Raw genomic sequence first — 25,189 nt, 5'->3', positions numbered from 1 at the left:
CCCAGCTCTCTGGGGCTGTCCAGCGCCTCCAGCCCGGCCTGGTGCGAGCGGCCATCGCCGGTGGTGGCTGAGCCCTGGCCCCGCTCCGAGCGGCCGTGGCTGGGGGGCAACCGGACGCAGGGCTGGGGCGACGCTCTGCTGCCCGCCCGCTGCTGGGATGTTACCTCATTTGTAGCCGCCAACCGCAGCAGGAGGCACCTGGGCAGGGGGAGATCTCAGGAAGGGGGCCGAGCGGGGCAGTTACTGGCCCTTGTAAAGCTAAGGGTCTAAGAGCATAGGAGAGGGGCTGCTGGGACCCAAAGGGCAAAGCATGATCCCCTGGCTCAGAGACTCCTCAGCCAAGCACACGCCCTGCGTACCCTGGATAAAGAGCAGCTGCTGGACACGGCCACAGCATGCCCCTTCCTGCACGTACCCCCCCCCCGTCAGACGAGGAGCCACTCACAGCCATGCATTAAAGAAATACTAACTTTAATAATAACCATCCAATTCCTTTGGTATAATCAAGACCTGGTAACAAATCAAACCCATATAAAGGAGAGAGAAGGGAGAGGGAGAAAGCAAAACCCTCCCCACATCTGAGCCCAGGCTGACTCCTCCAGGGGGAGCGGGAGGCGTGAGGGGGAGGGTGACACTTTGGCTTCCGAGTATAACAATGTGCATGCAACACTGGGATCCCCACAGTCCGTGCAGACCAGGGTGGGCAGGCTCCATGCCCTGCAGCGAGAGGGCTCACCTGCTACAGCAGCAGAGCCAGGGAAGCCCAGGAGGCTGCTCCCAGCAGACGCTGCTTAGCGCTGGCTGGGGAAACAGCAGAGCTCAGGCCAGTGGTCTTGTCCATCCCCCTGGGACCTCAGCACCCAACTTATCCCCTGATGTGGGGAGTTCTGGTGCCCCCCTTGTGGCTGCCATCTTGCTGGGTGCTACGTGCTTCCTCTGGCTGCGTGGTTGGCCCGGGCCAAGCTGGGGTATAGGGAACTGGCTGTGTCACAGCCTGCCCAAGGGGCAGCAGGGCATAGTGTACAGCACTGCCCCCCCAGAGGGCATGGGGTCAAGGGGCTCTTGCCCTCCTGTGGAGAACCCCATTTACCCCACCTAATTTCCATCTATGCCCCTCCCTGGGACACAGGCTGGAAGTTGCCTTCCAGGATGAGGAGTGGGACAGCGAGCAGCCTGCTGCAAAAGGGGCCACCTGAGCCCTGCTTCCAGCCAGCAGGACACTGGGATGGGAACAGGCCTGGCTGTGGCCTCTGGGAGCCGGCGGAGCCTTGCGTGAGGACAGGGCTGTGCTCCCAGCACTCCCCCAGCAGCCAGGTGGGCTGACTGCTCGCCCCAGCCTGCCCCAGGGCCAGCTGCTTTGCATAAGTATCTGGGACCTGCAGAGGGTCAAGGCACAGAGTTAATACGTAAAGTGATCGGGTACATTCGGTGTGTGGCCGGCCCAGCCTTGTGCTTCGAGGAGCAGAGCACCAGGTTCACCCAGGGAGGGCAGGGGGCCCTCCACTCCCAGCCTCTGGGAAGATCTCCCTTGTTCCCGCCCTGTGCAGCAGGAGCCCTGGCACTGCTCTGTGGTGCGGGTACGGGTGGCTCTCCCAAAGGAGTCACAGAGGTGGTGCCACCCATGGGTGCTGGCCCTTAGGGATTGCAGGGAACGGCAGATGAAAATCCAGCCCTTCCCTGCTGGGGGTGAGCTGCCTCTCAGGGGGGGAGGGGGCCAAGCACTTGGCAACCTCCAGACAGGCAGGCCTCTGAGCCAATAGGATTGAACCGTGACCTTCCTCCCAGAGGCTCAGCAGGTACTTGGAGGTGGGGCAGGCTCCCTCTCACCCACCCTGCCTGAGGGGAAGACACGGGACGAGGGCGAGCGCATGTGGTTGTGATCGGCCTTCGGCGCAGTGCCCGCAGCCGCCCAGGGCTGGAGTTTGGTGCTAGCGGAGGTGTGGCTGGTGCAGCTCCCTGGATGCAGAAACAGGCCCCCTCCCTCTGCCCCAATACCCAGCCCCGGCTCCCCCGGCCACCTCCAGCTCTGCTCTGTCTCTGGGGAGCTGATGTGAGCCCAGGGAGTCTGAACTTCTGGCAGTGAGACGGGGAGCCCCAGGGCCTCCTGGGAAGCAGTGGCTGAAACAGTCCAAGAGCCCTGCTGGCAGAGAGGGGATGAGAAGGCCAGGGGGGGGCCCAGGGGGCTCCGCCGAGGCCCCCGGGTGCCTCACAGTCTCCTCCCACGGGCTGCTGCAGGCACAGCTCGCTGCCTGCCGAGATGATGGGCAGGTGATTGTCCATGTGGTAGCTGATCAGGTGACTGACGCTCTCAAAGCGATGATCCTTCGTCCGCACCTGCAGGGGCCAGAAACGGCTCAGGGGATGGCCAATAAATGGGTGGAGCCAGGAGGCACGTCCGCCCTTTTGTGACCAAATGAGATATGGCAGCACAAACCCCACAGAGACGAGCCAGTGTCCCGTCCTGTCCCGTCCCGTCCCGTCCACACATGCCCCCTTGCAGGAGCCATGACGCATCTCCAGGAGGGCGGGTGACCGTACCCACCTCTGGGGCGGGGTGGCTAAGGGCCCATGGGACTGAGCTGGAGCTGAGCTGGAGCCAAGGCCAGAGCGGGGCAGGCTCCTGTCAATTGTTCTCACATACAAAACCCAGGAGCCCATGGGGGGCAGGAATATGGAGTGCTGGCCCCGTGCCCAGCTGGCACCCCAGGAGACCTGCAGGTAACACTGGGCAGTGGCTTGGCTTTGCTCTGGGCTCCCAGCTCTGATTAGCTCTTCCCCCAAGCACCAAGCCTGTAGGACTGGGGAAGGGAGCCCCGCACCATGGCCCCAGGGCCAACTCACCACTCCCTCAGGGTCAACCAGCAGCAGGTGCTTGGGCTGCCCGCCCTGCAGCCCAGTCAGCACGTACTGGCCCGGTGTGGTGGTGCTCTCCCGCACCAGGAAGTCCCCGTTCACCTTCAGCAGCTTCTCTGCTTCCTTGCGGCTCATCTTCCCGTGGTACCAGGGCTCCCGCCGCAGCTGTTCCTCCATGGAGGCTAGGAGCTGGGCTGGCGGCAGCCCCACCGGCACCGCGGGCGGGACGCAGGGCGTCCTCAAAGGGTTCTGCGGGGGGAGAGGAGCAGGGTTGGATGGACACGGAGCCCACACCCACGCCATGCCCTGAGGCTCTAGCCGGTTGGACAGAGCAAGCTAGGCCCCTCAGCCCAGCAGCCACGCAGAGCTGGCATAGAGGGCCAGCAGGACGGGCCAACCCCCACTCACTCATGTCGAAGAGGTCTCGCTGGGCACTGCCGTTGGCCGTGCCCGGGATGCTGGCGGCAGAGGCCTGGCGCGACCTGTCCAGGTTCTGCACGTTGACGTAGGATGGGTCGTCAAACAGGTCGGTGCGAATGGCTGGGCCGGCGCCGGGGGTAATTTATCCCTTCCTGCAGGGGGGGAGCTGCAGTTAGCAGGGCTTGCCAGCCCGAGACCCAGACCTTCCCCCACCTCAGCTACAGGGTCCAACAGCCCCCCGCTGGGCCTTGGGTTACCCCAGGGACAGCAGCAGAGACCCCAGCTAGGGGGGCAGGAGGGGACCAGCCCCGCACTCTGCTGGGAGCTCTTGATTTGCTCCATGTGATCCTGGCAAACCCAAAGATGATGCAGAACCGGATCCAGGGATATGAAAGCCCTGGGACATTCAGCTCCCTGCCCTGGCACGCACAGGGCATTGGGCCTGGCACCAAGGGGGATGCTCAGAGATTAGCCTGTCCCACTGCGGAGGGCAGTGTGGAGGCAATGCTGGAGCCAGCCCCGCCGAGTGGCGCAGGAAGGCACTGAGCCGTGCCAGGCCATGAGGCCCCCAGCATGTGGGCGAGGGAACCTGTGGCACTGCTGCCTGTGGTCCGGTACCTTGGGCAGGAGGGTGCTGCTTCCGGGGCTCGTGCTCTGCGCTGGACATCTGGCCCACAGGCTGCAGGAGGAAGAGACAAGGCTCAGACTGCTCCCTTCTCCTCCCCATGCCCACAGTGCCCAGCTCCAGCGGCCTCCATCCTGACTATCTGCCACCCATCCTGCACTGACTGGCAACAGGCAGCCCCTTCGGGGGCGGACTGGCCTGCAGATGTCCCCTGTGCATGGACGTACCGTGCTAAGTTTCACCCTGGGGTCTGAGCAGGCAAGAGGGACTCATCAGCCAGGTGGCCCTAGGCCCCCAACTCAACCCTGAGTTGCTTCCCCTCTTTCTGGCCACACCATGGGGATGGCAGCTCCCACCCCCACCTCAAGCTGGCCCCAAGTGTCCCACCCAAGGCCCTGGGAAGGGGTGCAGTGGGACGAGCCGGTAGGAGCGATACCCTCGCCCCCTGCAAGCGATGCTTACCAGCGTTGCCCCCAATGATTGGGCGTCTGTGTCGCGCTGGCGCCGTCACGCAGCCGCATGTCCACCACGCCCCCGAGGGGCGGCTCTTTGCCGGGGAAGTCGTTGTAGTACTGGTGGCTGATGGCTCTTCCTCCTCCTCGTCCCAGGCCGAGCCGTCGAACCCGGCCATCCTAGGGGATGGGCAGCACGGGGTGAGTGGCAACATGCCCCAGCTCTGCCACGCGCCCCCCGCCAGCTCAGTGCCTGGCGCCCCACCCAGGGCACTGGTGTTCCTTGTCTCAGGCCCAGCAGCCCCTGGACTGGACCCAGGCAGCCAGAGCATCCTGCCCAGAGCCCCGCCGTCCGGCCAGGGAGCTCCAGGGGATCCTCACACCCTGCAGCACCCCTCTGAGGGTCTGCTACCCCCCCGTACCTGTCATGGGGCGTTACAAGCTTTGGGGGGTTTTTCAAGTACTGCTTGAAGCGCAGCTCGAAGGCCTGCCCAATGGTGCTGATCACGTCCTGCGCCAGGCCCTCAGGGCACTCCAGGATATGGCAGGCTGGAGAGGAAACAAGAGCAGGGCTCAGAGGGACCCTGCACCACCCCACCCACCCTGAGCACTGCCAGGCTCCCGTTACACCCACCCCTGGCCCACCCAGGCAGCAGGGCCCCAGCAAAGCAACAACTGCTGCTGCACGCCCAGAGCCAGCCAGGGCGTCTCTGCGAGCGCAGCCTGGGGGGCTGCCAACCCAGCTCTCGTGGCCCCAGCTGGCTGGGGGGCAGTGCTGGGCCAAGGCAGGCATCCAGCAGCGGTGGGGTTAATGGCTGCGCCAGCCGGCCAGGAGTCACTCACCTCTCTGATTGACGGGTCTTTGGCAACGTAGGCGACGTACTCTGCAGTTTCCTGTGGGTGAGACGCGCGGGTGAGGTGGCAGCGGCACCCGGAGCAGGGGGCACCACCCCACCTGTCGCCCACAGCCTAGTGCTCAGCACAGCGATGGCAATCCCAGGCGTGAGGCCAGGGTGAAGGGCCGGGGGATGTCCCAAGGCACCAGTCTAGTCCTGCGGAGCGGCTCACCCCTGCTGGGGCAATAACGGGGGTGCTGGCCAAATGCAGAAGCTTGGGTCAGAACGGCACCGCGAGTGGGCCAGCAGTGAGGGACAGCTCCCCCACCCCTCCGAAGGAGCCCTGGGCGGAGGTGGGATGGGGCCCAGCCATCAGCGGAACCTGGACACGGAGCAAAGGCCCCCAGCGGCTCACTCACCGGGTCCCCCCCGGAGGCGAAGGAGATGGACTGCATGTGATGGTTGGCGATGATCTGTGGGGAAGGGAGAGCCATTGGTTAGACACAGCCCCTGGCTGCTCTGCCCACCCAGGGACACCTGCGTGGGGGAGAAACCTCCAGGGACGTGTGGTCTCTGCCTGGCCTTCGGACCCTCCCCACCGCCCCTGGAGCTGGCGGCCATGGAACTGCCCTGCATAGTGCCCTGTATTGCGACGTCATGGACCTGGGTCGAACCAGTGACTCTCCACGGGGGTCCAGCACACGGGGTCCGAGAGGCAGGCCAGGCCTGTGTCCTCCAGGCAGACGGGGAGTGGAGCTGCAGATATGGGGGCTGGGTAGGCAGGGCTGGGAGCCCCACTCCGGTTGCTCCCCCAGAGCAGACAGGAAGTGGAATCTGTGGCCCCACCGAGCCCCCCTCCTCGCCCAGTGAGTCTCACCTGTTTGCAGTCAGACGCCATAAGGTTGAGGCTGCTGGTGGAGATGGTGAGGGTGATGGGCATGCCGGCAAACTTGAGGTTGCTCTTGCCCAGGATGGAGTTCAGTGAGCGGCCGCAGGGCTGTGGAAGCAAAGGATCGTCCGCTAGGGGGATGGGGCCTAAGGGAGAACACCCCTCACTGCCCAGTCGGGCCCCTGAGCGCCTGGGGCTCAGCAACACCAATGCTCCAACACTTCGCATCTACCACCCAAGGCACCCCAGGCTTGGCACGGAGCGACGTGGGAGCCCCTCCACAGCAGAGCGCGCCGAGGCCCTGGGCCAGGTGGGAGCAGAGCTCTGCTCCAGCGCAGCCCAGCCCCTGTGCAGGCCCCACTGCCCCTCACCTTCCAGGAAAGGCAGCAGCCCGGCCTCTCCCGCTCAGCCCTCGATCTTCCGCCGCCCACCCACACTCATTAACCAGCAGCAGGGCCCCCTCCCCCCGTGACTGAGTGGGGGAGGGCTGCGCTGGAGCGGCTGACCTCGCTCCTCCATTAGCGCCAGACAGGGCCGCTATCGATCAGCCCCTGCAGAGGGGGACCTAGCCCAGCTCAGCCGCACCTGCCAACCCACTGCAAGGGTGTGACAAAGCAGGACTGTTCTTAATGTTTCCTCTGAATAGTGTGGGTATGCCTCAGTTTCCCCTAGGCAGTTCTTAAGTATCTAGGTGGTGGGATAAGGGGGTATGATCGTTGCAGAGCCCTAGAGGGCAGGTGTGTGCAGGGGTCTGGACACAGAGAATGGCCGACACCCTGTTTCCTGGCAGCTGATGGCCTGGGCCCTTCCTCCCTGCAAGGTGAGAGCTAAAGGGTTGGAGAACAAAGGAATCAGGTGCCCTCCTGGCCTGGGAGAGGGACAAAGCCCAGAGGAGGGGGGCGGGGGCTGGAGAGAGTTTCAGTTTGGGGCTGGCTGGGGACATAGAGTGAAGTGCAGACGTGGTTGTCTGGCTCACTGCCCCCCAAAATGGACCTAGCTGAGGGTCCTGTTCTCTGCACCTACAAGCTCTGGTTTAGGCCAGGTTCCTGTTGTCTAATAAACCTTCTGTGTTACTGGCTGGCTGAGAGTCCCGTCTAACTGCAAAGTTGGGGGGCAGGACCCTCTGGCTTCCCCAGGACCCCACCTGTGTGGACTCGCTGTGGGGAGCGCTGGAGGGGCAGAGGATGCTGGATGCTCCGAGGTCAGACCCAGGAAGGGGGAAGCGGGTGAGCTATGGGTCCTGCAGACAGGCTGCTCACAGAGAGGAGACTCCCCCAGAGTCCTGCCTGGCTTCGCAGGGAGCAGTTCCGGAATATCGCCCGGGGACCCCGTGACAAAGGGGCAGCCACAGGGGAGCCAGGAGAGGGCTGGAGGCTCCTGCTCCAATAGAAGGGGGGGAGCAGAGGTGTGCACAGGCTCCCTCCAGAGATCCACGGGGAGGGGTGTGCATGTGCCTCCCGCCCCCATCTGCAAACACAAGGGCTTCCCAGCTCCCAGTGCTTCCCCCCCCCAAAAGCCTCCTGCCAGACACCAGCACTGCCTGGCTCCTAGAACCCAGGGTCAAATTCCCAGCTCTGACCCAGCTGAGTGGGGACTGGGGTGAGAACATGAGTGTATGGGAAGTGAAGGAGTCAGAGTCCTGGCCCTTTGCCGTGTGGTCCCGCCATGTCTGCTCCTCGCCCCCACCTCTGGCCCCAGAGAGTCAGTGCCAGGGCTGCCCAGACTCTGGGCCCCCCCTCCAACTGCCAGAGCATGCTGCCTTTACCTGGCCTGGCCTTACCTTCCTCCTCCGGACGGCTCCTTTGGCACTGGGCACCGCCTCGCACACCAGGCTGATCGCCTCCCTGTGGGACCACAGGGCAAAGTCAGGGCAGCCCGGGGGGGGCAGGCCCAGCCACTTCCCCGATGAGCCCCCCACACTATCCCTTCCCCCAGGGCCCGGTGACACACAGACCCCTGAGTGCTGGGTAGGCAGGCACAGATCTTAACCCACTTGGGGAGAGCGAAGCTACCAGGAGACAGGCCCCTAGCCCAGGGCCTGGAAGCGGCTCTGCAAGGAAGGTCGGCCCTGCCCACCAAAGAGGCTGCAGTCGTTCATACACATGAGCCTTGCGCAAAGAGTCGTGGGCTGAGCGCAGAAAGGGGGGAAGGGCTGGGAAGGGCCTGCCATCCTGAGAGTCCCCAAACCATCCTCTCCAGCCAGGGGAGGCATGCGGGCGGGGCCCCCTTTGCCTGGCAAAGGCTGGAGTGAGTGTCTGGTTTCGCTAAGCCCATCGACAGATGCACCGGTCTCCCTGCCACCTCCTATGCAGCTGCGGTTCAGACCCTACCACACTCCTTGGCAGCTGCCACCCAGCAGCACTGGTGGGGGGCACCATGGGACTTGCTCTGGGCCCAGAGTGGCCTGGCTGCCTGATGGGCTCCCGCCCTGCTTCACCAAGCTCAGCTCACCCGCAGGGCACTGGGTCAGAACCCCCCCTCCCGGGTACGTCGGGTGCACCTCCCAGCATGAGGCCTCTCTGCCCACAGCCAGCGATTGTGCCTGCGGGGCTCACAGGAGGCAGGGCATCCTGGGGCTCACCTGGTGACCTGCGTCCTGGTGTTGAAATCCAGTGCCCGCATGGACTGGAGAACTTCCACGCAGCCCATATACTGCGCATGCGAGAGAGAGAGAGAGAGAGCGAGCATGAGACAGCAGGATGGGGTCAGCCCAATAACCCCCCCGCCCTGGGATGGCACAGCCCGGCCCCTCGCGCCAGCCCCAGGGCTGCAATGCTGCCAGGCTGCTCCCTGCACCGGCTCAGCATTCAGGGTGCAGGACCATTCCACAGGGCCTCCCCCAGCCCCACAGCTCCAGATAATCCAACTCCCAAGCACCATAGGGTGAGCTGCAGGGGTGGAACAGGGGAGGGGCTGTGTCTGGGCACTGGCTGGCCTCACCAAAGGCCGTGCTCTGCTCCCCACGCCCCCCGTGGGCTCACATGGAGAGGTGGGGAGCAGAAAAATTACAGCGTGAAAGAACCCTCCCTGTGCTTCTCTAGGGAGGGTCTGGGTTGGTGCCTGGGTCTGGGGCACCATCCCTGAGATGCCAATGCCCTCCAGATGCCCCCTGGGGGATTTCCCCACAGACCCCAGCAAAACTGTGGTGCCAAACTCACCCCTGCTGCAGCTCTTCTACTGCACACACCCAGCCCCGAGCCCCAGGGCAGCTCATCCACTGCACACGCCCGGCCCCCAGCCCCAGGGCAGCTCAGCCACTGCACACGCCCGGCCCCCGGGGAGCTCAGCCACCGCACACGCCTGGCCCCTGGCCCCAGGGCAGCTCAGCCAGTGCACACGCCCGGCTCCCGGCCCCCGGGCAGCTCAGCCACCGCACACGCCCGGCCCCTGGCCCCAGGGCAGCTCAGCCAGTGCACACACCCGGCTCCCGGCCACAGGGCAGCTCAGCCAGTGCACACGCCCGGCCCGTGGCCCCAGGGCAGCTCAGCCAGTGCACACGCCCGGCTCCCAGCCCCAGGGCAGCTCAGCCACCGCACACGCCTGGCTCCCGGCCCCAGGGCAGCTCAACCACTGCACACGCCCCCCCGGGCAGCTCAGCCACCGCACACGCCTGGCCCCTGGCCCCAGGGCAGCTCAGCCACCGCACACGCCTGGCTCCCGGCCCCAGGGCAGCTCAACCACTGCACACGCCCGGCCCCGGGCAGCTCAGCCACCGCACACGCCTGGCCCCTGGCCCCAGGGCAGCTCAGCCACTGCACACGCCCGGCCCCCAGCCCCAGGGCAGCTCAGCCAGTACACACGCCTCGCTCCCGGCCCCAGGGCAGCTCAGCCACTGCACACGCCCGGCCCCCCCCAGGGCAGCTCAGCCACCGCACATGCCTGGCCCCTGGCCCCAGGGCAGCTCAGCCCGTACACACGCCTGGCTCCCGGCCCCAGGGCAGCTCAGCCACTGCACACGCCTGGCCCCTGGCCCCAGGGCAGATCAGCCACTGCACACGCCCGGCCCCCGGCCCCAGGGCAGCTCAACCACCGCACAAGCCTGGCCCCTGGCCCCAGGGCAGCTCAGCCAGTGCACACGCCCGGCTCCCGGCCCCAGGGCAGCTCAGCCACCGCACACGCCCGGCCCCAGGGCAGCTCAGCCACTGCACACGCCTGGCCCCTGGCCCCAGGGCAGTTCAACCCGTGCACACGCCTGGCCCCTGGCCCCAGGGCAGCTCAGCCAGTGCACACGCCCGGCCCCCGGCCCCAGGGCAGCTCAACCAGTGCACACGCCTGGCCCCTGGCCCCAGGGCAGCTCAGCCAGTGCACACACCCGGCTCCCGGCCACAGGGCAGCTCAGCCAGTGCACACACCCGGCTCCCGGCCACAGGGCAGCTCAGCCAGTGCACACGCCCGGCTCCCGGGCAGCTCAGCCACTGCACACGCCCGGCCCCCGGGCAGCTCAGCCACCGCACTCGCCTGGCCCCTGGCCCCAGGGCAGCTCAACTAGTGCACACGCCCGGCTCCCAGGCCCAGGGCAGCTCAGCCACTGCACACGCCTGGCCCCAGAGCTTCTCAGCCACCGCACTCGCCTGGCCCCCGGCCCCAGGGCAGCTCAACCAGTGCACACGCCCGGCCCCCGGCCCCAGTGCAGCTCAGCCAGTACACACGCCCGGCCCCCGGCCCAGGGCAGCTCAGCCACTGCACACGCTGGCCCCCAGGCAGTTCAGCCAGTGCACACGCCTGACCCCCAGCCCCAGGGCAGCTCAGCCAGTGCACACGCCGGCCCCACCCCAGGGCAGCTCAGCCAGTGCACACGCCCAGCCCCCGGCCCTAGGGAAGCTCAGCCACTGCACACGCCCGGCCCCAGGGCAGTTCAACCACTGCACAAGCCCGGTCCCTGGCCCCCAGCCATCTCAGCCACTGCACAAGCATGGCCCCCGGCCCCAGGGCAGCTCAGCCACTGCACACGCCCCCAGCCCCGGCCCCGGGGCAACTCAGCCACTGCACATGCCCGGCCCCCAGCATCGCAAGGAGTTAGTAGGAGGAACGCACCATCCCTTGCAGGGATCAGTAACCCACCCTCTCTGCTCCCAAGACCCAGCCCCCCCGGACCCTCAGGAGGAGCTCTGCACCACCCTGCTAGATGATTAAAAGGGCACAGTTCAAAAGCCTCATTCCCAGGATGGTTTCGGGAGCCCACTAGTGCCCCCTTGGCTTGGCAGAGCCCTGAGCCCTGCCTCTCTTGGCTGATACCATCTGAGTAAGCACTGGCCCTGGGGGTGTTTGCTCCCTGCTCCCTGCCCCCAGCTGGGCTAGGCACTCATGCCAGACACAGTAACTCTCACTTCTGATTACCAAGAACAGAGCTTCTTTATTCAGTGCCCACACCGACTGTGGCCTTGATGGTGGTGGGGGGGTGTCTCTGAAGAGCTAAATTCAGCCTTCCCTATCTCTTACAGTGCTGCGGGGATGGGGGCGTAGGGCTCTGAAGGGAGGCCCCCAGCAAGGGACTCTGAGCAGGGCCCCCTGCGAGCCCCTGCAGCCTGGAAACGGGGCTGTTTAATCCTGGCTCAGGTCACAAGTGAAATGAGTTGTCTGGTCTCAGCCTGGTGCTCCATGTGCACGTCCTGCCCCAAATGCGTTGCACCCACTCAAGACACACCCAGGCTGTGAGCTGTGCCAGCAGAGCTGGGGGGAGAGCAGTGGGCTGCCCGGCAGGAGGGGGCTGCCCAGCAGAGCAGGGTGTGGGAAGCTGAGTCCCCTTCCCTGGTCCTGCGCCCTGCCCCAGCCTCATCCCGTCAAGCCCCAGCCCCCGAGGTGGCTCTCAGCAGCAGGGACCAGGGCAGGCAGCCAAGCTGAAAAGCATGAGGCAAAGAGGAAAGGGCCGGCCCAGCTGGTACGCAGGGAGAAGTGCCTGGCGCTGCCCCACCATGCACAGGGCTGTGCAGGCTGAGCTAACATTGCAGGTAGGCTCCAGCTACACCACCTGGGGGGAGACAGCCAGGAGCGCCCCAGCACCAAGGCTGAGGGTGTCTCTTGGAGCGGAGAGCTGGGATACTGTGCTCTAAGCAATGCACTGGAGTGGCCAACGAGTCTGGCTCGGTGCTGCCCTCTGCCGCTTGGCACCAGAGCCGCGGTGCCAGTGTGGGAGGCTGGCCAGCACATCCTGGGGTCTGTCTCCAAGGCCCCGTGCAAGGTTTAAGCGGCGCCCACAGACTGGTTCTAGGTATTGTGTATTGACATCTCCTCATCCATTACTGGGAGTAGACCACATCCACCCTGACTGAATTGACCCCGTCAGCACTGGTTCTCCACTTGTGAGGTAACTCCCTTCTCTTTGTGTGCCAGTATAGTTATGCCTGGATCTGTAATGTTCACTCCATGCATCTGAAAAAGTGGGGTTTTGACCCACGAAAGCTTATGCCCAAATAAATCTGTTAGTCTTTAAGGTGCCACCGGACTCCTGGTTATGTAGGTGTGAGGCAGCAGGGAGGGGGGAGTATTGACCTGGGAATGTGGCAGGGGAGTTTCACTGGGAATGGGAGACCTGAGAGCCTGTAACCTGAGCCAGGATGGGGAGGGGGGAGGTAACACCTCTGCCCGGGAAACTGGACAAAGGCTGCAGGAGGGAGCCTGCTGGGGGGGGGGTTGGTTTCAGTTGGGTGCTGGGTGGTGGAACGCAGGGAACCCCAAGGCTGGGGTGTAAGCTCCCTGCTCCCCCAGAAGGACTTGACTGAGGGGTCCTCGTTGTACTCCCAAGCTCTGTTTTAGACTGTGTTCCTATTGTCCAACAAACTTTCCACTTTACTGGCTGGCTGAGAGTCACAGTAAACCCTGGAAGAGGGGTGCAGGCCCTGGACTCCCCCAAACTCTGTGACAGTAGGTATGGCTGGGCATCCCCAGTAATACCCATGCTCAGGCACATGGGGCCAAGGTCAGTCCAGTGGATGGCGCAGCCCAGAGGCTTTGATCCCAGCATGGCCAGGCAGCAAAATATGCTGGAAGCTGCAGTCTCCATGGGCAGCTGCGAAGAAGCCCGTTGGATGGAGCGCAGGGGTCCCCGCGTGGAGCCACAGGGGTGCCAGGCACCGCCGGAGGGACCCTCGCTGGGAGCGGGCTCTGGCGAGCTGTGCTGGGTCACAGGGAGGGGAAGGCTCCTGGCCCAGCGCCCAAGGGCCAATCAAGAGGCCGGCGCCAATGCAAGTGAGGGAGTGTGGCAACACTTCTCCATGGAGCAGCTGTGTGGTGGAGAGCTGCCTTGGGCTGCCTGTGCCTCCTACAGCACCCGTCTGCATGGGCAGTTGCCTGGCGGACTCGGGAGGACCCTGACCCCAGCTGCCCCCCACCCCACTCCACTCACAGGGGGTGCAGCAGCCACTGGCCCAGGGCCTTAGAGCCATTAGTGCCCCCGGAGGGGCGGGGGGCCAGCCAGCCTGGTTGAGGTGCACGCAAGGAGAAGAAATCCCCACTGGGCACACAAAGGAAGCAGCTATGTCCAGAGCAGCTCCCCTCCCAGCCTGCAGAGGAGGGGCCCCTGGCAGGCCGGGGTTTGGAGACCTCGGGTGAAGCGCTGTGGCAATGGACACGCAAGTTTCTTCCTCCTGGAGCAGCGGCACTGCAGAGTCACATGGGGCCGGGAGGGGGGCCGGGGACTCACGGGCCGCCCCTTCTATGCAGGCAATGAAAGCGCCCTGGGCAGAGGGTTCAGAGACACTGCCCTGCCTGGCCCTCCCGTTGTCTCCCCCAAGCCCCATCCTGCCCCCGCCCAGATCCAATCCTGGCCTTCCGGGAACCGCATTTCCCCTGGAGGGTAGTGCCCAAAGGGGAAAGTGTCACCTGGGCCAGATTGGCAGGGCGAGCTCCCCACACTGCCCTGCCCAGGGGCCTCTCTGCTGGGGCAGCCAGGGGCGTGGAGCAACGTCCCCTGCTTGGGGGCTGGGACAGCTGCTTAGGCAGTTGGGTCCCTACAACCCAGTGCAGGTGTGGTCACCACCCCTCCCTGTCCGCCCCCCTGCTCCCGGCCCCTTCCCCGCCACGCCGGGGCACCCGCTGCACTCACCCTGACGAGGTAGGAGACGCCGGGGCCCATGACCTTGTCGTCGGGGTGCAGCCAGCCGCGGGTGGGCTTATTGACGAAGCTGCCGTGGCGGGTCCATTCGTCGCCCCCCAGCTGGCCGCCTTCCACCCGCGTCTTCTTCCCGCAGCTCAGCTTGTTCATATCCTGGGGACAGACAGCGACAGGCCCCGCTGAATCGGGGCTGGGGGCGCCCGCTGTAGCCAGCGCCACACCCGGCTCCCCGAGGCTCCCCGCCTCCTTCATGCTGACAGCCGAGAAGCCCCGCAGGCCGAGCAAGTTGGCGGGGTAGGAAAGCTTCAGGTTGGCCATTTTGGGGAAGAAGGAGCACAGGGTGGTGGGGCTGTCCTCGGACTCCGACGAGAGCTCCCCGATGGGCAGCATGGGGCTGAGGGAGGAGGACGACAGGGAACTGGGCACAAGGGACTCCACTGGGGACCCCGGGGACCCTGCGCCAGCCACTGCCTCCTCCAGGGAGGAGACCGACTCGTTCCGGAGGTGGCTGTATTTACTCTTTTGCAGCAGATCCATGCTGGAGGGGCTCAGGCAGGCCAATCCGGCTCCAGACGCTGGCCCGCCCTTACGGCAGGCCCCTGAAGAGACGAAGAGCCTAGGGCAGCCAGCACCCTGTAGAGCAGGAACTCCAGAAACATGCGGCGAGGCCAGCTCCCATGCCAGCCCCCCACCAGCGCAGCATGACCACTGGGAGAGCCGGCCCCGAGCCCCCAGCCAAAGGGACACCGGGTGAGCGTCACTGGGAGCAGGCAGGAGGGAGCAGCAGCGTCTGTTCACAGTCAAAGCTCATCTCCGCGCGACACACAGCCCCCCGTGCGCCAGTGCTCCCCAGGCAGCGGCAGACGGATCCCACCTTGCTACAGTCAATAACAAGCAGTGTGGCAAGGACAGGACAGGGAGGGACACACTGGTGCAGCCAGCTGGAGAGCAACCCCTGCCCCCTGCGCGATTCCAGCTCAGCTGCAGAGAGGAAGCAGGCAGGCTGCTGGCTGCACCCGACGGGGCCCAGTGGGCGAGGCAGCCGGAGCCACAGGCTGAGCCCAGGGCTGCTGCTCCTCCACCTGTCAGGATATCCTTAAGCCGTGCTGCCCAGAGAGAACTGTCCAGTCCAGTGCCCCAACCCTGCCAGCCTGCCAGCACTCCCTGGCCTGCTGCACCAGCCCCTGCCTCCAGCCCAGTTCCTGCCGTCACCAGCTAGCAGGAAATCAAAGGCATGAATATTTAAAGTCCAGAGACAAGGCAGCCACAGAGTGTGTTCCAGCCCAGTCCGGCTGCACTCTGGGCACCAGCCTGGAGCCGACGAGGCCCCCTCCGTGGGCGTGGGGGCCTTGGCCCACGTGCTGGAGGCAGGGTTGCTCCCCTCTCAAAAGCAGTGGGCAGCCACGCAGGCTTGGCGGGGATCCCGTGGGTAAGGCGAGATGCGGCTGCCGCACATGTCCAGCCAGGGCCTGGGGCCCCAGAGAGGAGCAGGGAGCTGGGCAGAGACCGAGCAGGGCTGGGTGCTCCGGATCCGGCCAGGCAGGGCGCAGGGCGCTGGTGCGTTCAGCCAGCCGCAGCCAGAGGTGCAGGCGGAGATTCCCCAGCTGCTGGGAGCTGGGGAGGAGCTGCTGCAGCTGCTGCTAATTGCTGCTGCTTCCTGCACAGAGCTGGCTCTAAGTGACTGCAGCTCCCGGGAGAGGAGAAGGGGCTGCTGCCAATCGGAAGGGCAGTGCTGACTCACAGCCTCTGCCCACAGCCTGTGGGGGGGGGCTCGCTCGCTGGCTCCCTCCCGAAGGGGTGTGGTCGCAGGGAGTATCTAGAGCAGAAAATCAAGGTCACGGCCGTGGGGCGGAGCCAGGGTGATGGCAGAGCACATGGGGGGAGCACAGACTGGGGGTGCCCTCTCTCTGCAGGGACACGTGGGCCTGTGTGCCAGGCGGGGGCACAACAGCTCTCCATGCTCACCCCCTTCCCGCATCCAGCCCAACACTCGCTGTGTGCCAGCTCTCCAGCCTAGGCAGGACAGGTAAAGCAGGGCCCCGTGGCACCCGACTCCAAACTCCCCTTTCCGTGCTGCACCAGACGCTCCGCCCCTCCCCGCTGTGGGTGGAGAGAGCCTTCTACTCTGCAGCACCTGTCACCCGCAGCAGCCATCCCTGCCCTTCCCAAACCTGCCAGTCACTCTGAGCACCAAGCTTGCTCCAGCACTGCGGGTGCTGGGGGACAGCACGCTGGGGCACGTGAGACCCACATTCTCACGCTCTTTTCCTGTCACTTTCAGCCAGGCCCTAGCCACGGGGAGCAGCAGCCCCCCCCACCCACACATGCTGCTGCAGCCAGCCCTGGACATGGCAGCACTGGGCTGAAGCCCAAGGCCTCTGGGGCAGACTCGGGTCGGAGTTTGTATTAACTGAGGAGCAAGAGGGATACAATCAGCAACAGCCCCCAGGGCTACTTGAAAATTGCCAGCTCCCCACTGGGCCACAGAACCGCGTCTGGAGAACACTGAGCTCTCTAACACAGCATGCCTGGGCAAGGAAAGTTTGGGCTGGTGGGCAGTCCTCACTAGTGTTCAGAGTGCACTTTAGGCCACACCGCTCAGAGCTATTGTTTCAGGCTCTCTGCAGACTCAGGACAACAGCTCTGCCTCGGTTCCACGCAAATCCCTTTGTCTGCTCTACAGCCAGAAGGGCTGGAAACACAAGGGGTGGACTCCGTAGCAAACAAAAGGCCCTGGCTCCAGCACTGGACCCAACGCCATGAGATTTCACTGGCGGGTCCCCTTACGACTGCTCTGGCTCTGGATGGAGGCTGAGGCCGGAGCTGAGCCCCGCAGGGCAGGACCGATATTCCTGGGCATGGCCACCCCCAAAGGCTAAGCATGAGTAAACGACACTCCCCAGCCTGACACGTTGCAGGGAAGCACCGGCTCCAAGCCTTGGAGCAGCACCACCACCTTGCCATGGCCATGCCCCCCATACAGGTGTCTGCGCTTCCCTGCCACTGTGCGAGCCCTGGCAGGCAGCCACGAGCAGTGAGGGAAATGGAAGTCTGGCCAAGGCTGGAAATAGCCTCCCAAGCAGTGCGCGCAGCATCGCAAAGGGGCTGCTGCTAACTATAGCAGGGAGGCTCAGCCCGCCTCCGGGAGCCACCAGCACCACAGGCAAGAGTCCTCAGGCACAGCAGTGAGATCCCTGTGTGCCCCCACCCCACCCCCGGGAGATCCCTGTGCACACACCTGCACACCCTCCTCCCGGCACCATTCACCAGCACTCACCAAAGCCTCTCGCACCAGGGAATGACCATTCCAGGGGTCCCTGCACAGTCCGTGCGAGAGCAGAGCTCACCCTGCCTGGGGCCCAGCAGCACTGCACAGCCACTTGAAAGAAATGCAGGAAGCAGCGACCCACCTACCCGGCATTTCCCTGAGCCGAGCCCTGCGTGTTCCACCCCACAGCCGAGCCAGGCTGCATGCTCTTGGCAGGCAATGGAGGGGCTTGCGCCCCCCGGGGGCCAGGCAGCTGTGCACTGCCCTCTGCTGGAAGGGGCCAACAGCCAGCCAATGGAAATGGGGTCAAAGGTCACCGAGCACCAAAGCACTGTGCCCTACCTGCCTATCACCTGGGGGGGGGGCCGTACTCTGCCAGTGGCATCAGGTGCCCGGTGCAGACTAGCCCCAGCAGCAGCAGGAGGGGGACAGAGCAGCCCCCGCCTGAACCTCCCTGCTCTGCGCCTTTTCCACTCCCCCTGGAGCCAAGGGTCTGTTCATTGCCCTCCCCACATCCCTGGAGCAGCTTCCGACAGCACAGGGGCCAGGATAAAAGCTGGCTGGAGTCACGCACAGGAAGCAGCGGCCCATGGGAGCAGGGAGTGAGGGGCAAAGGGAGCAGCTCAGGGCTTTGCCTTAACCTCTTCACTCCCAGACTGGGCAGAGCCCCCGGAGCACAGGGGTGGGGGAGCAGGCATGGGCAGCGAGGGCTTGGCGTGGGGCTCTACGCAACTGATCCAAACGAGACCTGAGCTCCACGAACTCACTCCTGATCTGCAGGTTTCCCCAGTCCCGATCCACAGCCCCTGCTAGCCCAGCCGGGCTCCCCTAGCTCTGCTGGTACCCCTCAATCCCAACTCGCAGCCCCTGCTAAACCAGCCGGGCTCCCCCAGCTCTGCCGGTGCCCCTCAATCCCAACCCGCAGCCCCTGCTAGCCCAGCCCTGGGCTCCCCCCAGCTCTGCTGGTGCCCTTCAATCTCGACCCGCAGCCCATTATCCCAGCCCTGGGCTCCCCCCAGGCTCTGCTGGTGCCCCTTGTGACACAGTAGGGACTGAGTGGGGCGGATTGACCTAGGAATGACAGGTTTCAGAGTAGCAGCCGTGTTAGTCTGTATTCGCAAAAAGAAAAGGAGTACTTGTGGCACCTTAGAGACTAACAAATTTATTTGAGCATAAGCTTTCGTGAGCTACAGCTCAGATGAAGTGAGCTGTAGCTCACGAAAGTTTATGCTCAAATAAATTTGTTAGTCTCTAAGGTGCCACAAGTACTCCTTTTCTTTTGACCTAGGAATGTGGCAGGGGAGTTTACTGGGACTTTCTGTATCGGTGATAAGATAGCAGAAGGTGACTTCACTGGCAGGGACAATACCTGAGCCTGTAACCTAAGCCGGGAGGGTGGTTGGGGCCTGGTAACACCTTCTGCTCCAGAAGCTGGACAAAGGGGAGGAGGAGCTGGGGGGAGGCTGGGGGAGTTGGCTGAAGGGAGTTTCGGTTTTGGGGTGGGCTGGGGAAGAGGAGAGAGCCCCAGAGCTAGGGTCTAAGCTCTCTACCCCCCAGAAGGACCTGACTAAGTTAGGGTCCTGTTGATGCCTGCAAGCTCTGGTCTGGACTGTGTTCCCATCATCTCTAATAAACCTTCTGTTCTACTGGCTGGCTGAGAGTCACGGTGAATTGCAGGAAGTGGGGGTGCAGGGCCCCGACTTCCCCAATCTCTGTAACAACTAGTGGCAGTAGTGGGATCTACTGCACCCCGTGGACAACGAAGAGGGAATGACAGGGACAAGGCGTGCTGAAGAGTCGGAGAGGAGTGGTGTTCGGGGGGCAGAGGAGCTACGCTTAACCCCTGGGAGTGTGTGTCCAGCGAGAAGGATTGCTGCAGTAACAGGGTCCCCGTGGGGACTGTGGTGAGCAGTCTCAGGGGAGGAGAAGTCTGCAGCTCGACCCTGGCAAAGAGGTGGTGACCTCGAGAAGGGCTGGCACAGAAGGGGAGCACCTGGTGTCCTCCTGGACACCGCTGCTCCAGCAAACAGGCCTGCTTGTGGCCAGCAGGAAGATGTTTGGGCTGACTCCCGAGATGTACCGGAGAAGGTTCTGGAGTCAGCGTAAAGCCCTGAGGGCACACATCTACAAGCTCTGGTCTGGACTGTGTTCCTGTCGTCTCTAATAAACCTTCTGTTCTACTGGCTGGTTGGGAGTCACGGTGAATCGCAGGAAGTGGGGATGTAGGGCCCTGACTTCCCCAATCTCCATGCCACCCCTCAATCCCAAACCACAGCCTCTGTTATCCCAGCCCTGGGCTCCCCCAACTCTGCCGGTGCCCCTCAATCCTGACCCACAGCCCCCTCCTATCCCAGCCAGACTCCCCCAGCTCTGCTTTTGCCCCTCAATCCCAACCCGCAGCCCCTGCTAGCCCAGCCCTGGGCTGCCCCGCACAATTCTGCTGGTGCCCCTCACTGCTGCCCTATGGTCCCCCTGCTAGAACAGTCCTTGGTTTCCCAGACGTGGAGCACGGGTTACATGGACCTGAGCCAAACTGCAAAGATTTAGCAAGAAGAACAAAGTGGGCCTTGGATGGGACTGGACAACTCATTTCACATGTGATGTGGGCCAGGCAGAGCCACTCCTGGCGAGCATGGATGCTCCTTGGTCCTCAGAGTCCCGTTTACGTGAGCGAGCACTTCAGCAGAGACAAGCGGTCAAGCTGGGGCTCCACCAATATCTGCCCCAACACAGGGAAGCATGCACGGCTCCCCCAGCACAGCCCCCAATGGACAGCTGGGTAAACCACTCCTAGTCATCCGCTGAGAAACCGGGTTAAAACACACCCCTGGCTGCGTCTGGACCAGCGGCCCCAGGAGCAAGGCCCTCGTGCCGGGAGTGACAGGGCCGGCTGCAGGCAGGTGTGGGAAGTAGCCCGGGCTAGCACATGCCAGAAAGGGAGAGTCTGCAGCCCGTGTGTGGCGGAGCCATTAGCGAGGTTTAACTGCAGCACCACAGCCGCGGGTGGGGGAGCTTGAGAGGGCAGGGAGCCCATGGCTAAGAGGGAGTTAACTCAGTGCCCCACGGGAGAGCCCAGGATGCTGCAGGGAGGTGGAGGCAGAGCTGCTCTCTCCCAGCCCTGGGATGATGCAGGGACAAGGCCAGGGGGACGGAGAGCCAGGGCCCTTGGAGAGCCAGACCCTGATCCCTGCCCAGATCCCTTGAGACTGGGAAAGCAGGTGGGCCAGGAGCCTGGGCTAGAGAGACACATGGGCTGACCCAGCCTGTCAACAACTGCGGCCAGGTGAGGCCTAACTCTTCTTCAGTCACCAGTGCCTAGGGAGAGCCCTCCCTGCCAGGCACATGCAGCCTGCCCAGAGCTCCCAGGCGGCAGCATGTGGCCAGGAGAGAAGCCGGCCCCAGGGCTCTGCGGGCTCACTGTGGGACCAAGGCCTGTGCTTTCCAGCTACCCTGCCGCACTCCTGGCAAAGGCCATACAGCAGGGCCCATGCAGCGCGGCCTCAGCCAGGCATCATGATGCAGGGACCCAGAAGGGAGAAGAGTGCAGCCCACGGTATGTGTTCTCTGGCTGTCGGACTCCAGCAGAATCCAGCCCCTTCCAAAGCAGCTGCTCCATCCCAGGGTTGAGCGCGCTGGATCCCATTTCCGGAGAGCTGGGGGGAAAACAAGCCCTGCAAAGAGCCCTCCCCACAGCCAGCGAGCAGTCCGAGAGACATCGGGAGACTCCTCCAGCCCTGCCGAATGCTCTGAGGAGCAGAGCTCACGGGCCGGGGGCCCTCGGGTCCGTGCTGGATGCCTCCCAACTCCTTCTCTGGCGCGGCCACACACAGTGGCTCTGCCAGGACCTCCACCACAGGGTCCAGCACCCGACGCCCTCCTAGGAAATATGAATCTGGGAGCTGAGACCGAGCTTTGGAGCAGGCGAGCAGCTTGGGAGGAAACCCACGCGGAGCCGTGCGCACACACCGACACCCAGAGTCAGACAGAGACAGTCTGTGCGAGTTCAAGAGACACTGCACCAATTCGTGCTTCCCTCGCTGACGTGCCCACTTGCTCACTCCTGCAACCAGGAGACATGGCTACTCGTGGGCAAGCCATTTGTTCTCGCCCAGAGCTGACACAAGTCCTCTTCGACAGGCAGACCCCCGGCAGACTGCGATCCCAACGTGCAGCCACATGACAGGCTGCGGACGTGCTCCCTGCGGGCAGGGCGTGCGGCTCAGGAAATGCACCAGAGAAGGGAGACGTGCAGGAAGGCAGGCAGACATTCGGCCAGCGGCAGGTCCTTTCCCAAGTGACACAGCAGAGGCACCGACAACACCGCTACCAGATCCCACGGGGTGAAAACATCTGTGTCCCATCTCCCAGATCTCACGCACATGCCAGCCCTCTCTCCCTCTCACACACGCAGGCTCCCTGCAACTCTCTGCAACAGCAGGAGCCGTGCGTCCAGGAATGGCTCCTCACCACCAAGGGGGACAGAAAATTGTGGGACCCCTAGGAGTCACATTCATGGCCCCCTTTGGGATCATGACACCATGGTTGGGCACAGCTGCTCAGTGAGAAACACACCAGAGCCCAGCAAGAAGACGCAGGAGAGGCCAGCGGGGACCAGCAGGTCCGAGTGAGAGAAGGAAAGTCTGGTCCATCACCAAAGCCGCCTACCCACCACCACAGGCCCCGAGAGCCGCTGGCCTTACCACGTACTCCATCTGCGCCGCACACAGAGAGCAGAGCTGCAAAGCCCCTCTTCGTAGAGTCCAACCTGCGGTTCAGTGACAAACAGGGAGTTAGCCAGCCTGGCCCAGCCCCTGAGGAGGCTGCCGTGCACTCAGCACTGACCGGACGAAGTGAATCACTTGCCATGTCTCTTGGAGACAGCCCCACCATCGGAGCAGCCTCTTTCCCCGCTGACTCGCTGCTTGGCTCCGTCCAGCCAGGCCTGCCGCAGGAGGTCACTACGAGCCGGGGAAGAGACGGTGTCTGGCTGCTGGGGATCACACAGGGGAGCCCCTGGCACTGGCTCCCTGCTTGCTTGGGAGGCCGCCTGGCACCCGCTTCCCCTGAGGAGGCATAGCGGACAAGTGTGGGAAGTTTGGGGTCTCAGCCAAGGTGAGCCTGGCTCCATCTGCCAAGAGATGCCGGGGCCTGGAGCAGCCGGGGTGCGGTGGGGAGGTGAAGGGACGCCTGGGGACGCTGCTTGCCACACACACATCCAGCCAGCCCCTGGGAATCTCCCTTAGAGGATCAGCAAACCCAGTGAGCCACTGAGACGACGTTAGAAGCCCATATAAAGTGGAACAACCCAAGGGGCACCAGACCAGAGCAACCAAGCCCAGGGATTGCCCGCCTCCAGACAGAACCTTCTGTGATGCTGCTGCCATGGGCCAGACTGAGGCACCCTACAGAGAGAGGATGGGCTCTTGCCCCCACAGCCAGGGAGAGCCAGGAGCCTTCGCCGGCACCTCCATCCAGGAAGGGAGCAAAGCAGTGGGGGCCCGTGGCTGGGTCCCAGCAAACAACCAGGGCTACACCTAGTCCCGGCCCCCTCATAGTCCACACATCATGGGGTCTCCCCGAGTGCCAAGGTGAGTGAGCCGCCCAGGCTGCTGCTGGAACTCCCCAGGACACTGCAGCTTTGCTGGGTTAGTGCGCCCCCGGGGGGGGCCACGGCAGCATACAGAGCCCATGGGTGGGGACTCTGCACTCACCTCCCGAGGAACCACCCCTGTGGGCCCAGCCACTCCTCCGCCTGGGGGAGCAGCACTCGCCCAGCCAGTGCCTGACTCTTGCCCACAGCAGTGCCCAGTGAGCTTGGCAGGCAGAGACGAGCACAGGGCATGGGAGGAAGGGGTCGGAGGAAGGCCAGGGAAGGGGAGGAGGTTCCAGGCCCAGGGAGAACATGGCCAGGGCAGTGGGCACGGCTCCTTCTGTGGCCCAGAAGCGTCTCAGTCAGCTCCAAGAAGAAAGGAGGACTTGTGGCACCTTAGAGACTAAAATTTATTTGAGCATAAGCTTTCGTGAGCTACAGCCCACTGCATCGGATCCTGGCCTAACCGCCCCTCCTCCCTTTAGCCAGGAAACTCCCCTCCAAGCACAGCAGGGAAACAAACCCAGTCTACTTCCTGGTAGCACCTGGGCCCGGAGACATGCAGCTGCCCGGGCAGCCCGGCCCTGGTGTGGGTGCCTGGGCCCCACTGAGCGCAGCCACAACTATCTATCTGGGTTCTTCCCAGGGGCCCGTCTGCAGCAGAGTTGGCCCCTTGCTCCCTGGAGATGGGCCAGATGAGGGACACTCCTCCAGCTCCTCTGCGCAGACCCTGGGGACATCACAGAGTCCCGGACAGGCCAGCCAGGAATAGATGTCATTTGCCCTTTGACCCCGGGTCCGAGGGTAACAGCTCATTTAGCATGAGCCAGTGTGAGAAGTTCATAGCTAGCTGAGCCTTCGGCGGGGCTGGGGGCACTCGGCTCCACTCCAGGGCACCCAGGACCCAGTTAAAGGACACATGGGGAAACGTGCCCCAGAGGGAGGGGAGATGGTGGCACAGCCACTGCCAGGGTGGGACATGGGAGCTTGGAAGAGGCGGCATCTGGGTGAGCCCAGGAGCCTTCAAGATACCCCAGAAGTGCTGGAACGAGGCGATGCCCGGGTAGCCCCCAGGGGCTCTCCGACCAGCCCAGCCAAAGGCCCCTTCACACAGGAACACCCCCCCACATGCCCCCTCCTTCCCCAGGCTACAAGAGCTAAAGGCAGCTGAGGGTAAACCCTAATCAATCTGCGCTGGCAGCATAAAGTCAGGGACTGCTGGTGCCACCACCCCTCCCCCAAACAGCACATCTGGCCCCCCGGAGCTGGGTTGAGCCCATTCCCAGACGCGGGGCAGGCACCAAACAGCACTTCGGCCAGAGGCTGGTGTGGTCTCTCCCCTCAGCCTTCTAGACGGGAAGCTCTTTGGGGCATGGGCTGCGTCTACTGAGCACCCTCCATGGTATGGGCACTGGGGCAACCCCCAGCACGCAGCCCTGGACACACACAATGCCAAACCATTTTGGACACCTGAAAAGTTGAGCGCCTCCTACGAGGCAGGAGAAATCCGCTTTCAAAGCCTGCGTCCTTGAGGTTATTTCAGTCCCTTTCTTCTGCTCATAATGGCAGAGACAGCGAAAGGGCTTTTCCCATCCAGGGCTGGATCCAGGCTCTGGTTGGCCCAAGTGAACCAAAGCCCTGCTCTTCGCAGGGCAGGGCTACCCCTTCCCGCTCACGTCTTCCCTGTGAACCAGAGGATTAGCACCCCGGAAATGGAGCAAGATATGCCCTGGAGTCCAAGGCCCACATCTGTTCTACCAAGCTACGAGCCACAGCTGGGCCCACCTGGTTCTGCCAGAGCGTTCAGCCTGCTGGGACCATGAAGATACACAACACAGGAGGCTTCTCTGCAGCCTAAATCTCATTTCCTATCAGCCATTTCCTGACTCAGCATTTCGGCACACATCATTTGGCAGCCCACGGGGTAGAAGCTGGGTCTGAAGAAAGCAGCACCTGGCACGCAGGTTGGCTGGGCAGCTGCCGTGCAGTGCAGCGAGGGCAGGGGAGTCACGCCAGCAGCAGGCTCAACTAGTGGCTATTTCCCAGGAGGTTCACTCAGGGAGGGCCCTGGGACTAGAGAGGCCCAGATTATTTCCCTGGCCCGTAGGGGAAGAGTTCAGACATAAATAAATGTGAGTACAGGCCAGCACTGGCTGCCACTCGCAGTCATTAGGGCCTGGGCAGCCAGCAATAAATCACGTGGCAG

The 25,189-nt window shown here is 63.9% G+C and overlaps 1 protein-coding gene across 1 annotated transcript; it reads right to left on the bottom strand.

Moving 5' to 3' along the window:
* Positions 1-454: 454 nt before the first annotated feature.
* SHC1 (SHC adaptor protein 1) lies at positions 455-17,316 on the bottom strand. The gene is given in 15 exon segments (XM_038383207.2): positions 455-2,334; positions 2,842-3,079; positions 3,081-3,102; positions 3,262-3,414; positions 3,417-3,425; positions 3,892-3,952; positions 4,348-4,478; positions 4,481-4,530; positions 4,773-4,922; positions 5,207-5,244; positions 5,606-5,659; positions 6,064-6,183; positions 7,856-7,919; positions 8,657-8,727; positions 14,117-17,316. Coding segments are annotated over 15 exon segments (2,343 nt in total). The 5' UTR covers positions 14,663-17,316; the 3' UTR covers positions 455-1,698.
* Positions 17,317-25,189: the final 7,873 nt, after the last annotated feature.

Source organism: Dermochelys coriacea, chromosome 24 (genome assembly GCF_009764565.3).
Source record: "Dermochelys coriacea isolate rDerCor1 chromosome 24, rDerCor1.pri.v4, whole genome shotgun sequence".
Taxonomy (NCBI): domain Eukaryota; kingdom Metazoa; phylum Chordata; order Testudines; family Dermochelyidae; genus Dermochelys; species Dermochelys coriacea.
The sequence above is the reverse complement of the archived record's forward strand: the minus strand, read 5'-3'. Positions and strand labels throughout refer to the sequence as shown.